Source organism: Silene latifolia, unplaced genomic scaffold, assembly GCF_048544455.1.
Source record: "Silene latifolia isolate original U9 population unplaced genomic scaffold, ASM4854445v1 scaffold_20.1, whole genome shotgun sequence".
NCBI classification, from domain to species: Eukaryota; Viridiplantae; Streptophyta; class Magnoliopsida; order Caryophyllales; family Caryophyllaceae; genus Silene; species Silene latifolia.
Genome location: NW_027413163.1, coordinates 5,389,670 through 5,403,950, shown reverse-complemented (window position 1 = coordinate 5,403,950; position 14,281 = coordinate 5,389,670). Strand labels below are relative to the sequence as shown.

The 14,281-nt window shown below is 37.1% G+C and overlaps 3 protein-coding genes across 3 annotated transcripts; 2 read left to right on the top strand and 1 right to left on the bottom strand.

The window, feature by feature from the left end:
- Positions 1-852: 852 nt before the first annotated feature.
- On the top strand, positions 853-4,568 carry LOC141638394 (RGG repeats nuclear RNA binding protein A-like). The gene is made up of 7 exons (XM_074447807.1): positions 853-1,196; positions 2,045-2,303; positions 2,412-2,477; positions 2,569-2,698; positions 3,434-3,601; positions 3,687-3,743; positions 4,172-4,568. The coding sequence occupies exons 1-7, from the start codon at positions 1,004-1,006 to the stop codon at positions 4,361-4,363; spliced, it is 1,065 nt and encodes a 354-aa protein (XP_074303908.1). The 5' UTR covers positions 853-1,003; the 3' UTR covers positions 4,364-4,568.
- Positions 4,569-5,703: 1,135 nt separating this feature from the next.
- On the top strand, positions 5,704-7,243 carry LOC141638262 (uncharacterized). The gene is made up of 2 exons (XM_074447669.1): positions 5,704-5,962; positions 7,062-7,243. The coding sequence occupies exons 1-2, from the start codon at positions 5,704-5,706 to the stop codon at positions 7,241-7,243; spliced, it is 441 nt and encodes a 146-aa protein (XP_074303770.1).
- A 643-nt stretch (positions 7,244-7,886) lies between these two features.
- LOC141638406 (monooxygenase 2-like) lies at positions 7,887-10,345 on the bottom strand. The gene is made up of 6 exons (XM_074447814.1): positions 10,061-10,345; positions 9,820-9,966; positions 9,617-9,682; positions 9,343-9,508; positions 8,747-8,975; positions 7,887-8,475 (listed from the first exon to the last, which is right to left on the bottom strand). The coding sequence occupies exons 1-6, from the start codon at positions 10,261-10,263 to the stop codon at positions 7,973-7,975; spliced, it is 1,314 nt and encodes a 437-aa protein (XP_074303915.1). The 5' UTR covers positions 10,264-10,345; the 3' UTR covers positions 7,887-7,972.
- Positions 10,346-14,281: the final 3,936 nt, after the last annotated feature.

Genomic DNA, 14,281 nt, shown 5'->3' with positions numbered 1-14,281 from the left:
TGGCGATGTCGAATTTTTTAGGGTTTATTTTCTGGGTGAGTTAAGAAATTAATGTAAACAATTATCTTCAAATGAAGCTAATTAACACACAATTGAAAAGATTCGATAAAGAAAAGGGTAAATAGAGCAAAAATTAATGTTACCTTATCCATTGCTTCTGCGACAATGACGACCAAGCAAGGTGAAGATTAAGATGAACCGGAGCAGTCACGATGATGATGAAGATGAATAACAAAAGTGGGGATGATTAAAATGGGTGGATTAGAGATGAATAACAGAAATGGCGATGTTGATGGTGATTTTTAGGGCTTATTTTCTGCGAAATTTTTAGGTAATTAAAGTGAGGTAAAATGTGAAAATAAGGCGAAGGGTCACTTAAGTGGAAGGACTGACATGTTTATCAGGTTTCCCCTTTCACTTAAGGCAATAGGAGTTAAATGATGGTATAGTTGGGATTTTTTTGGGTTATTGTATAGTTTAGATTACTTTGAGCAGAACAGATATAGTTGAGAATATTCACATCAATTAACCCTTTATATAATTATAAAATATGGACTATTACAAATACAATTATTTCGTAATTGTGAAACCTATATAAAATGGTAATAAAAAATCCATCGTAATTAAAGGTGTACTAATTTCGTAAACCGTGTAACGCACGGGCACAAAATGTAGTACATAAATAGTTATTTGCGAAAAAAAAACCGAGAAAAAAAGAGAGGAGAAAATCGATAACATTGCTCAAAATCCAAAAGGACTTAACTATCAAGAAAGAACAAGGCCAGCCCAACATTGAAATATCCACGGCCCAATTGGCTAGGGTTTATCTATTTCTCATACCAATTCGCACTCACACTCTATCACTTGTCACTTAACCACTGCTGTAGTCAACAAATATTTCTCTCCATTTTCATGGATTTTATTCACTGATTAAATCCCATTTTACTTTTTTAATATTAATAAATCTTTCCAATTTTCCATATTTAACATCAAACCAACAAAAATGGCAACCACAAACCCTTTCGATTTGTTGATTGACGACGACGCCGGTGATCCCTCCGTTCTCATCGCCGTCTACGAACAGAAAGCCGCCGCCGCCGCCGCCGCTGCTGCTGCCGCTGAGAAACTAGCCATCGCCGTTGCAACAACCAAGTCTGCTAAGCTACCTTCCAAGCCGCTTCCTCCTGCTCAAGCTGGTCCTTTCTACCTCTCTCTCTTTTTCTATTACTTTATTTTGTCCGATCATTTTTTTTTTATCTTTGATTAAAATACGTCTCGGAAATAATAATAATAATAATAATAATAATAAAAAGAATAAACATATGAACGGAACGAGTAAATACTTGAAATTTGATTTTCTTTAATTTTGACTTGATTGTTTGAACGCGAGGTTTGAAAGTTTGATCGCAGATGAGTTGTTGTACGGCAATAAAAAATAAAATATAAATGAAAAATATTAGGGTTAAAAGTGTCGTCTTGAAGATTGTGAAAAGAAATGGAAAGAACGTTAAGTTAGCGAGGGAGTATAGTTTTTTTTCCTGTTTCGGTTCCTGAAGTTGGAATGTTGTGTTTTTGCGGTAGGAATGATTGTTTATGTATGGAGTATATATGTGATTGTGGTGGAAATTCGGTTATACGGTAACCAGTTACTATGAAATCGATAGAATAGTCAAGAATACGCGATAATACTCCTAACGTTGTAATTAGGATGGTGTCAACGCTTTTCTGAAGTTCCGATGAAGGTCACTGTGCTTTTCGAAAATGTTACGAGAATGATGAATTAGCAAACACGATTTTTTTTATAAATTTGAGAGGATACTGCGTGAAGAATTGTATTTTCTAAATACTATCACTATGATATGTTGGGGTAATAACAGTAATGTTTCAGATGTTGCACCATAATTGTGGCCGATTTTAGATATATTGAGCCAAGTAATGAATATGAGGGACTCTTAGTTGGAGTTGATATATTGTTGGACATGTCTATTGAATTTGATGTATTGTATTTAGTGTCTGATAAGTCTAAGCTTAACTTGTTATACAGTAAGAGAGGCAAGGAATGAAAGAGGCCGTGGTGCTCGTGGGTATGGCCGTGGGCGTGGAGCAAATGGAGCCATCTCGAATAGGGAGAATCTTGCCCCTAATGAAAATGGATTTACTTTGGATCCCGCTGTGCAGAAGCCATATGAAGGGCGTATTGGATTTGATAATGGTCGTGGAGGAAGGCGTGGAGGTTTCAGCAATGGAGATGCTGATGGAGACCGTAGAAGGAACTATGAGCGCCGCAGTGGCACTGGACGTGGGTTAGTGACTGTTTATCTATGAACAACAGACTTTAATGATATATTTTCTTTGGATGTATAAGCTAAATGGGTTATTCATTTTTATTTTGGTAATGTTGTTCCGTTCAGAAGTGAGATCAAGCGTGATGGTGCTGGCCGTGGAAACTGGGGAACCACAAATGATGATATTGTCAGGTGAGTGTTTAAGTCTTCTTGGGTTTTACTGATAAGTTATATGTATTGATATTTTGTGCTTATCTACTAATTGACAATCTTACTTCTTCAGGGAGGTTGAGGAGCCTATTGCAGAAAATGAGGTGAATGTTGCAGCTGAGAAGCCAGCAGGAGAGGAAGAAAATGTTGATGCTGAGAAGGAAACTACTGTGAAGAAGGCTGAAGAGGACCCTGAAGAGAAGGTGGGTTTTTTTTCCTCTCTACATGTGTAGCTGAGTGCCTGAGTCCTATTGTGTGGTTGCTTTATTTTGATAATTTGCATCTCTTTTTTGAGTGTTTAATTATATTTAATTGCAAAGAGGGATTTGTGTTTGTAAACAATTTCATCTTATCCAATGAGGCGATGACTCTTCTGTTTATTTGTTACAATTATTTTCTTTGGTGGGCGGGGCGGATAATCAAGGTCAACTAATAGAGAAGTTCGGTTATTCATGGTGATGTTGGACGGAAATTATATGTATAACAAGGTGGTTCAATGAGAAGTAAGATACACTTTTTGTCGGCTGAGAAGCATAATGTGGGAAAATACGATGATCTGTGAGCTTAGTAGGTTTATGTTACTTTAGGTTAACTGTATTATGGGTTTAGATGCCGTGGACTGTTGATTTGCTGTATTTTGTTTCTGTTTTGGTGAAAGTTTGCGGTGTTTGAAGTAAATGCTTGTTTACTATTATGTGGGTCGCCTCACCACTATCAGTCTAGGGTGTGTGTATATGGTTCGGTAAAGTGGTCACATCCTACCATTGACTCTACTTCAGTGTATAAGAAATGACTGAGACATTCAATGCCACTAGAGTCAAGGACGGTTGGTTTTACATCCAACAATAGTGAGTATTCGACACTATTGAAATGGAAGAGCTTTGTGGCTCACCTCATTGGTTTAAAATCATTATTCTGATTGTTGTATTGGTTTTCAGCAATACACACTCGAGGAGTATGAGAAGATACTAGAGGAAAAAAGGAAGGCTTTACTGTCTCTGAGCGAGCAGAAGAAGGGTGAAGAGAGGAAGATTGATGTCAAAGAATTTCAGTCGATGCAACTGGTGTCAAAGAAGAAGAATGATGATGAAGTTTTCATTAAACTGGTAATAATCACTGGATAATGTCACTCTGAATTTAACATACAAAGTCTTTTTCGTGATAAAAAACAATACGTTCATTATCTGTCAGGATTCTGAAAAGGACAAAAAAAGAGAGGCTGCTGAGAGAGAGGAGAAATCCAAGAAGGTAATCCTAGTTTATGAATTTTGCATCTTGAACAGATTAGGCATCTGTTCTGGCGGTGCTTTCATATTTTTCCTAGTTTAGAAGGATGAACAAGTAAGCTTGTAGAAGGGAAATAAATAGAGGTATGCCTCGAGCATTTCCCTCCAACTAAATGTACTAACCAAACAAGGGAAATCATTCCTCTCCTTTCCATCCAAAAACATGCTGTAAGTTCATTTGCTACTATGATAGGATAATTCTTTTGGACTATGCCACTGCGGCTGGTGGGATGCTACTGGGCTCGAACCATATTATATTGATACGAGACTCCAAAACATCTGACATCTGCATTATGATATATGTTGGGAGGCTGTAGAAAGATTGTTTTTAGCATGAATTGTTATCCCTACACGCTGACATGTCATTTTCTATTGGTGCTTGTTATGCAGTCTGTGAGCATTAATGAATTCCTAAAGCCAGCTGAGGGAGAGACACACTACAGATCAGGTGGACGCGGAAGGGGAAGGGGCCGTGGTGATAGGGGTGGGAGACATGGTGGAGGTGGCGGCTATGCTAGGAACAATGGGTCTGCTCCGAAAATTGAAGACAACAGTCAATTCCCAGCCTTGGGCGGGAACTGAGAAATGAGAAATGAGGATGTCATCTAGCTACACTACTAGTTATCTAATTGTTTTTAGATCTCTTGCAATTCGATGATGTCCAGGAGCTTCTAGATAAACTCTTTATTTACTGTGTTTTCCTTGATTAAGAGTGTAAATTTTAGATGGTTTGACTTGACAAGTTTAGATCTAATTTTGTCCGTTATGAATCTCAAAATTGGATACAGGTGCTGTTTGTGTTGCATCAGGTGACAAACTTGAGTTTATTTTGATCCTGAGGGCTACCTAAAGAGGTGGTGTCGGAGTAATAATCAACCCGTTATTGAGCTAATGTTCAACATTTACATTTCACCAAAAAAAAAAATGTTCAATAGCATACCTTCAGCAAGTTAGGTTTTGCTGAAAGGATTGAGTTGAATCAAGTTATTTTTGTGCGGTTCGTTATCCAAATATGTTATTTGGAGATAACGGTCAAGATGTGATGCTAAATATTCGGCTTGAGTTGGATAGGATCCGGTTTGTTTAGTCTATCTTGATTTATACGGATTAGTCTCACTCTCATACGTCTCTCCCAAGTTTGTAGTGATGATTAAAAACTCATGATGAGTTTCATAAAAAAAAAACATATGATAGACAATTTTGATAGAAAGCTATTTTTTTTTTTTTTTTTTTTTGGTGACGAGGAAACTCGCAGCCGCTATCTTCGGTGCGCATTGGGTAAACCCTCGAGTGTACGTGAGGCTTGAACCTGGCTCTCCTAAAAATTTCACCCAAGTTTTAACCACTAGACTCCACCCTTGCGGGCTAAAAACCTAATTACACAACCTTTATTAGCATGTATTTTCGCTAATCAAGAAGATCAAATTGAGCAAACACCACCTTTTTAAATCGCTTAGATAAAATCTACCGATGTTTAGGGCAATCTCACTCCGGAACTGAAAGCAACTTAAATTGGTAGATTCTTCCCTAATTTGATTTTTTTTCATTTGCAAAATGCAAGCTGTTATCTTCCATGACTATAAAACCCACTAAAAGGATTATAATAAATCTCTGACCACTCGTTTAAGTGATGGTAACGCACCAACCAACTTTTAGTTGCAATTTTGATAAAAAAATGTTAATTGATAATGAGTAATGACAAATGATTATAATGGTTACGTAAATCTACCATCATTAACGTGTATTTTCTTGAGCAATCAAGATGATCAAATAAAGCAAACAAGTCTGGCCCAAATAAATCTCCTACATAATCTCTCCATCATTCTTCCTTGAAACACTCTCTTCTCCAACCAAAACATATAACCAAAACAAAATCAAACTAAAAAAACAAAATCAAAATCCCCAAAATTTACAAAAAAAAAATGCATAGATCATCAAGCAACACTCGAGTTGCAGACGATTTTTACAAGAATTCGTCCGCTTATTATTCATCTTCATCTTCATCATCATCTCCGGCTAACGTTGACGGAGAAGTTGGCGGAAATTTACCAATGTATAACCCAACTTCACACGTGGCCAAAAAAGAGAGGTCCCACATCAGATCTGCTGAAAACGCCGTTCATCTTATTCCTCTTGTTCTTCTTCTTTGCGCTGTCATCCTTTGGTTCTTTTCTAACCCTGGTATTTTGTTATTTCTTCTTTTTACCCCTTTTTATTTATCGCTAATTCTTGTATAAGACGATTTTACACGATTCTATTAGTGGATAGAAGTGGTTATTAAAAGATATTTGTATAAAAGCGGCTCACACAATTTGAATTGTGTTAATTAATTATGATCATTGTTTTTCATTTATTTATGCGTTAGGGAAACCGTTTCCGCTGTTTTGCATAATTATATTAGTGATTCATGTCTGCCGATCTTGAATGATAATGAATTTGTGATTATATTTTGATCTTGATCCAAATTTATTCCTCTGTATTCACATTGGGGGTGTGCGGAAATGATGGCGGTGTTGAAAGGTAGGAAAATTGATCCGACATGGGAATAAAGAAAATGAGCAGTAAATTCGCCCCTCCTCCTCTTCAGTATGTATCATAACAAAGGATATCAATGCTGGTAGATCAATGGGTAATGTGTAGTTTTGATCAAAGCAAAGTTAAAACGACAAATAAAACAAAATGGATGGAATACTTATATTAGATTGCATTGGCAATTGCCTTTGTGCAAGGACGGAAAGCTCTTTACAATGTGGGCCTTCAAACTCCTGTTGAATTCCCGGTTCCTTTATTAATAGCCTTCATCTATTTGGCTGTTTGCCTGACATGATTATAATTTATACGGGATGTTCGTGCGCTCCCTCAGTTAGAGTTGATGATTTTAGGTGATTATTTTTACAAGTCATTTCTGATTTCTCTATGTAGAAATGTGTCTTACAAATGAAACATGTAACTGCTCAATTTCAGATAGGGATGAGGCATTGTTATAGGCGTCTGTTCTGACTTGCCGAATTAAGATTTACTTCTCCCTTATCTGCATGTAGCTTTTCTGTCAATACGTTACTGTCGTCGTATCTTGATTTATATACTTGAAGCTGATGACTATATAACTACCTTTTCATTTCTGCCTTCACCTGGTTTTCCGATGCTCAGGCCATTTTTAAATTTTCTTTTTTTTTTGGACATTCTTCCTTGGCATCAACAACTCTGAAATTCATGATTGTTACCAATGTTTAGTCGGGTGAATCATCAAATAATAATTGTTCCATTTTTGATTTTGCAGTTGATGTCGTGAGTAAAATGCCGGATACAATTGTTGCTAGACATGAAGGACTCAAGGCTGCAGGGGGTGTTGACATTGATGGCACTCAGAACAGTTTGCTGGCACACCTCGAGTTAGATGACTCCGATTTATTACGCCGTAATAATATTCAGCAAACAAACAATAGAAAGCGATTGATATGATTGAAGCACCCTACTCATAGAGGTGAAGATAAGTATACTAGCTCGTTCCTAGTTTTTCTATAGGCAAGTCCCCGGGTTCTTATTCAATTTTCTAGGCTCTATAAGTTTGTGACTATGCCTACATTAAGTAGAATCGATTGCTGTAGTTTTGCGGCCCAATATAGTGGCTCTACTTGAAAAACAATTGCAACTGAAGTATGAAAAAGTATTTTAAGAGCTTTTGCCTGGATCTTTTGATGAATTTATTTGGATTTTACAAGTTCTAGTTTAGTGATTTGTGAGCTATTTCTTTCGACAATTTCTCTAGGTGATGCTTAGTCTTGCTTTATTTGACTTGTAGGAACTTAAGTTTTCTACAGATATAATGAACCTCGAATTAAAAGGAGCTTTGAAAGAAGGCTAAAGTCAGATTAATTTAAACTAACCTGGGTTTGAGAGATGTGATTGTTGAACGAGAAACGTTGAATTGAAGAATGAGAATGGACCGAAATGAATGGAGGCCTGAGAAGTCTGAAAACTACGTTATATTAACTCGTGTAGGCTTTGTTGAAATGTGCCCCTAGACAAGAGGTGGTATGACAACGGCCAAAATAAGTTTTTTAGCATATGTTCGTTAATGGCTGCGAAACTTAACTATCATAAATTTTCATATGAATCAGCCTTATGATCTGACTTTCTTATAGAAAAACCGAATAATTGAATACTGGTACAAATATTGGGGAAGGTCCTCTAGAGAGGTTCACAAGCGAAATTTGTATGTTCGAGAAGTGGTTTGAGCTGCACTATCTTGGGTATGACAAAGCCATTTCTCAAGGAACATATCACCGGGTTCTCCCATTGGAGAAGCCCTCCAACAAGGTTAGCCCGGATGGTTAAGGGAAATATCCGAGGCCACCTCTCGCCCTCATAAGATCTCAATGCATCTTGGATTGATCCTTGTGTTCTTATCGTGTTAGAGAGATTCTTAGCCAAGACGACCGAGTCCTCTAGTGCACAACATCCGCCTTGTCCGAGGTTAGGAGTCATCGGGTGCCAAGCATCGCCAACAAGGACAACTCCCCCTTTTGAGACTGATGGGGTAAGGCCAGGCCATAACCACCTGTCCTCAAGTGCGGCCCGAGAGATCGTCTCTTCTGGGGTGATGTTTATGGTGTCAGGCAGCTCTGAAGGCCAGTTCTTGACTAAGTCAAGTGCTTGTCTCTTTAGTTCCTTCGGATCGGTAATTTTTGGACCTGATATTTTAGAATATCATCGTTAGAAAGACGGAGAACAAATTTCATATGAAACTGGGCATATTAATTTTAGTTTAAACTGTCACATGGTAAAATATGCGCCATCTATCTTAGTTGGCGGGCCAATGGCGGAGCAAGAGGGTGGCAGATGAACTCACGAAACCCGGTGTTTTTCGTGTCTTTCGCTAGTCTACTTTGGTCCTGTCTCTTGTAGGTCTGGAAAGAAATTCAAGACAAAGCAAGGTAAATGCATTCATAATTTGCAGAAGACCTGGTGAATCGCTGTTATAGCAGATGAACCAGTAGACTTTAGTAGGAGAAACAGGTACAAATCCAGCTCTTAACCCTCTTCCATAGATATAGTTTACTCTTGGCTTGTAAGGCTGACCCTCGGGATAGTACGCGAGCCCTCGGAATGCACAGTGCCCCGCATACTTAGGCTCAGGGAATCCCATCCATCGCGCTATTGGAGACCTGATCCCGTCACAGGCTATCACAATCTGAATAGAATGGTGGCAAAAGTGAAGAAGTTAAAGTCGATTTTCATGGTCTCACTGATCTAGAAAGCTAATATGAGAGACCAATGCGGCTAGCTGATAAGTCATTGACTGGTGATATTCATGAGACTCGACAACTGGTAATTTGGGACATCTCAGTTTGGGTATACTGCATCTGAATCGGGACTGATCATCTTGGGCCGGGTATGTTCCGGCTGCATTAGTATATATTTACTGACCATCTTGGTTCTTTTGTTTTACCCTGTCGATGGGTTTCCTTTTGTTTTACCCTGTCGATGGGTTTCGGACCCAGGTTGTGCTAGGCAGGACAAAACTACACCCAAAAAATGAGCAAAGTAGAGTTTTGCACCTTGGCTGATAAAATGGCTCCATTGGTTAACTCTAGTTTAGTTTCCCCTGTCTTATTATCCTCCTCGATCTTAGCAAGCTTTGATGAGAATTGCACAGATCCCGACGGTAGCTCAGAGGCCAGCGTCTGTAGGAGAACTCGCCTTTCAACTGCTCGTACCTCCTGACTATTATGTATTTGTCCAAGTTTCATAAAATCAGTCGATTAGGAATAATAACATTAAGTTGTCTAACACATTTGTTACTTGTAAACCTGTAACAATGAGCGAACTAACCTTTGGTCGACGTCTTTGAAATCAAAAGATCGAAGCTCCTTCCCTTGGTCTGTTTTTAATGTCAACCTGTGCGGCCACTGATATCATGAAGAGATTTAGCAGCAAACATACTCTGCCACTGAAATCTTGATCACATATGTGAGGGAGATTCTGAATAAATGCATGGAACTGAAATGAATGGAGGGAGTATAAGAAAGCAATACCCTTGAATTTGAAGAAATTGCGATCGAAGTTGATCCCCAACACCAAGAACATCCAGAACACTCCAACCATTCTTAAACAGAGTTAGTGAAGTTCCCCCTGTTCTTAATCCATCTGTCTGCTCCAACACTAGTGATTGAATTCCAAGCCTTCATACAATCACAAACATTTTGTATCAACAAAAAGCGAATAACAAATTAGCATAAAAGTTATCCGCGAAAATGGTAATTAAACCAGGGAGACCTGTGAAGGGCGAGAGCAGTGGCGAGGCCAGCAATACCAGCACCAACAATCACGATTTCTTCGTTTCGTCTCCCTGAATTTGAACTTACACTAGAATTTGCAAAACACGTAAATTTACGTGCATTATGCGTGAATCTTTGAGGAGACAATGAAGGGTGAAAAGAGGTTGAAAGTAGTGGAGATGATAGAGTTTTGAGCGCCATAGAAAAATGTTCAAGGTATGCAGCAAAGGAAGTATTTTGAGAGAGAGAGACAGAGAGAGAGTGGAGAAGTATGCTAAGTTGGAAAATGAGGAGTACAAATTATGCAAAGTGGTGGTGTTGGCAGCCATGGGAAACTTGTGGCTCACAACTTTGGATAAATGTTTGTATTACAAGTCAACTATAAGCACAACTATAACCTTAGCACCAATTTCTTATTCATACGAACATTTGAAAAGACGAGATTTTGCGACTATTTTATGGTCAAATGTAGCCACAATGGTCCAGCTAATTTTACAGCTTATGGTAAATTGGTTTGCAAAAATGGTCGCATTTAGCTGTAGTCTATGGATTTGAATAGTGAAATTTAGAAGTTATGTTTCGGCTTTCGAGGGCATATCAGGTTCTAGATTTTATCTTTGGGATCCACATCCATAAAAACGATCAAAATTATTATAGGTCGGATACTCGGATATAGGTCTAGTACATAATGATGTCATCAAGGCGGGTTTGAGGCGGATGTATAACACCAACTGCGGTTAAAATGTTTGATAGGTATACCCGCCCCACACGACATGACAAAGATCTATCTGTATGACTTTATCTACTACAATTAGGCCATATTTAGTAAAACTAGCTGGAAAGGTAGCTGAAACATAAAAAGTTACCTGAAAACTAAAAAGCTAACTGAACCTGAAAAGGTAACTGAAAATTAGAAGCTGATAAGGTAATTGAAAATTAGGAGTTAATAAGGTAACTGATTATATATAAAAAAAAGTTTGGCAAACTAACTGAAAAGGTAGCTTATTTTAGTAAAATGACATAAAAGGGTAATAGGGTATAATAATTATGAGTCCATTTTTGAAATAATGGTCAAAAATAAAATATTTGTCGTTTTGGGTCGGTTTTGAAAATATTTGTCAAAATGGTGTCCACGTAGGCTCGGGATTTCTAGACCTGAAACACGTCACTACTAATGACGTGTTTTGTGAAGGAAACACGCCATTAGTAGTGGCGTGTCTTTACAACAATTTTTTTCCCCAACTGAAAAAAAAAAGACACGCCATTAGGGGTGGCGTGTTTCCCCTCCGAAATCCGCCATTCCCAATGGCGTGTTTGTTTTAGTCCATTTTTTAATTAAGTTTCTTTCCGTACTCATTATAAACACGCCATTGGTAGTGGCGTGTTTTAGGTTCAGAAATCCCGAGCCTACGTGGACACCATTTTGACAAATATTTTCAAAACCGACCCAAAACGACAAATATTTTATTTTTGACCATTATTTCAAAAATGGATTCAATAATTATTTAATATTATAGATTGAAGAGGTAAAAATGGAATATAAATTAAGACCGGGTACCAGAAATTTCAAATGCTATCTAAAGTAGCATTTCATTTCAGGCAGCTTATTTGGACAAACAAATAAGCTACTCCCTCCATTCGACTCCAAATGGTAGTTATCGTTTTTGTGCACTATTCATAAGTAAAAAGAATCTTCTCATTTCTTCTCAATATATAAGATAAAATGTAATCATGTGAGATCTTGTTTTATTCGTCTTTAGGGGTACATTTAAAATATCAAACTTTTATAATTTTTACAAATGTGTAACTAAAGATATTTACAAAGTAAAACTCGCGTTGGCAAACGTGAAAAAGTGATAAGTACCATTTGGAGTTGAATGAAGGGAGTACTTGCCAAACACTTCCTCAAAAATAAGTTACCTGGAATTTATGTCAAAAAAGCTACTTCAGTCAAAACAGGTACCTGAAATGTCTTACCAAACAGAGCCTAAAAACTACCTGAAAAGGTAGCTGAAAACTGAAAAGTTAACTGAAACCTGAAAAGGTAACTGAAAATTAGGAGCTGATAAGCTAGCAGATTATATAAAAATGTGTTTGACAAATTAGCTGAAAAGGTAGCTGGACATGGCAAAACAGGTCAACGGCTCTGGTTCGGGTCGGGCCAATTCAGGTCAGGTCATTTTGGGTCTCTCATTGATTTCGGGTTAATTCGGGTCGGGACGGGTCATTTCGGGTTTCGGGCCTATTTCAGGTTTGTTGGTCGGGTCTGTTTCGGGTCAAGCGGGTCGGGCCGTTTCGCGTCGGGTCATTTTCAGGTCAATGAATAATAGAGAAATAAACATTTCAAGTCTTTTCGGTTCAATTAGAGTTATATTTTGTCGGGTCATTTTTGGGCTTGGTGGTTTTGGATCGGGTTATTTTCGGGTCGGGTCAGTTACGGGTCAAGAAGCTCGGGTCATGTTCGGGCCGGGTCAGGCCAATTCGGGTTTTCGGGTCACATTCGGGTGATGTGGTTCGGGTCTCGGGTCAGTCTTTTCGAGTCGGATCAATCGGGTCGGATTGTTTTTGCCAGGTCTAAAGATAGCTGATTTTGGTAAAATGACGTAAAAAGATATGAAAATTATTTAATATTATAGAATAAAGGGGTATAAAATGGAAAATAAATCACTTCAGGTACCTGATTTCTCAAATGCTACCTGAGGTAGCATTTCATTCCAGGTACCTTATTTGACCAAATAAGCTACTTGCCAAACACTTGAAAAGAAATCAGGTAGCTGAAATTTTGGTCAAATAAGCTACTTTGGTCAAATAAGCTACTTGAAGTGTCGTGCCAAACGGAGCCTTAGAGTGAGTGCACTGCGATATCCACTTTTATCCGCCCCGCTTTCATCCCTACTCATAAATTTATAACATTTGGATTTAGGTCGGATCTAAATCTTATAGGTTTTTCTAACCTATGCCCACTAGGCATAGGATTAGAAACCAAAATTGGAAAGAAATAAATGCATTTCTTTGTAAAGAAAAGTAAAAGTGATAGGATATTATAATTTCCCAAAAAACATCATTTAATTCTTTCCTTTTGGAGTTTCTTATCCTATGCCTAGTGAACACAGGTTAGAAAAACCCAAATCTTATTTATCATCATTGCTATATTCAATCATTATCATTACAAGGACTCCAAGCAATGTGTAGATCAACTTTTATTTAACAAAAACCACAAATTCTTATTTCAGACGAAAGGATTCGTCTGAAACTATAAGACGGATCAAGTTCAACTCATTTTGCATACCAATAACCCATTTCAATAAAATAATGTTATATTTTATAGTCCCTAGACTTTCTCTTTCTTCTTCTTTTCAGATTTACAATTCCCACCCATTTCTCTTTCTTCTTTTCTCTGTCAAATCATTACCCTTATCTTCTCTCTTAAAGAATTACAATTTGATTTATCAAAAGAAAGAACTATAATTTGAAAATCTACCAACAAATGATACAAGTATGAAGAAGAGGTATGCTATTTGTTTTGTTCTATGTTGCTTATTTTTCTAAACAAATTTTTTTACCATAGTTTGAACTTTGAATATTCTGGAAAAAGAATGCATCTCCTACATTTTTATTCATTTTAATGGGTTTCCTTCTTCCTTTTCGTTGATTATCATCAGTTTAATTCTTCTTCTTTTTTCATTTTTTCTTTCTTTCTAATCTATTATAAATAAAGTAAAATACTCGGGTGGTGATTATTATACTTATATAAATACGATTTAGCATTCTTTTGTTTTTGATTTTATAATCACATATTAAGGTTTATGAGATACTTAGTGTTGATTATTGTGTTCTGTTAAGGTTCTCCATGAGTTAAATTTGATTTGTCATCATTTTGGTGTCATTTGTATACAAATTTTAGACCATTAAAATTGTTTTGTCTTGTTGGTGATGTTTGTGATCATTTTATTGCATGATGTTACTATCCACGATGACAATATATAATACACATTTTTTTCATCTTTTTTTTACAAATATGTGACTACTTAATGCTTTTTTGTATATATTTTGCATAACTTTGTGACCTCTATAATTGTATATGCAATTATTGATGTTTCAGGTTTTCTAATCGAGCTAATGGTTGAGAAGCGAAGAGAATTATAAAATATGCAGAACAGACTCTCAAGAATTGCATCAATTTTATGTCTCTTATTTCAATAGTAATTTTTGTATCATA

Bases quoted from the DNA above. Each gene is read 5' to 3' on its own strand.
- LOC141638394 (XM_074447807.1), top strand. From the start codon at position 1,004: ATGGCAACCACAAACCCTTTCGATTTGTTGATTGACGACGACGCCGGT. The intron at 2,478-2,568 runs GTGAGTGTTTAA...TTACTTCTTCAG, and splicing joins ACAAATGATGATATTGTCAG to GGAGGTTGAGGAGCCTATTG. The intron at 3,602-3,686 runs GTAATAATCACT...ATTATCTGTCAG, and splicing joins ATGAAGTTTTCATTAAACTG to GATTCTGAAAAGGACAAAAA.
- LOC141638262 (XM_074447669.1), top strand. From the start codon at position 5,704: ATGCATAGATCATCAAGCAACACTCGAGTTGCAGACGATTTTTACAAG. The intron at 5,963-7,061 runs GTATTTTGTTAT...TTGATTTTGCAG, and splicing joins TTGGTTCTTTTCTAACCCTG to TTGATGTCGTGAGTAAAATG.
- LOC141638406 (XM_074447814.1), bottom strand. From the start codon at position 10,263: ATGGCGCTCAAAACTCTATCATCTCCACTACTTTCAACCTCTTTTCAC. The intron at 9,683-9,819 runs GTATTGCTTTCT...GTGGCCGCACAG, and splicing joins CAATTTCTTCAAATTCAAGG to GTTGACATTAAAAACAGACC. The intron at 8,476-8,746 runs GTCTTCTGCAAA...CTAAAATATCAG, and splicing joins CTATAACAGCGATTCACCAG to GTCCAAAAATTACCGATCCG.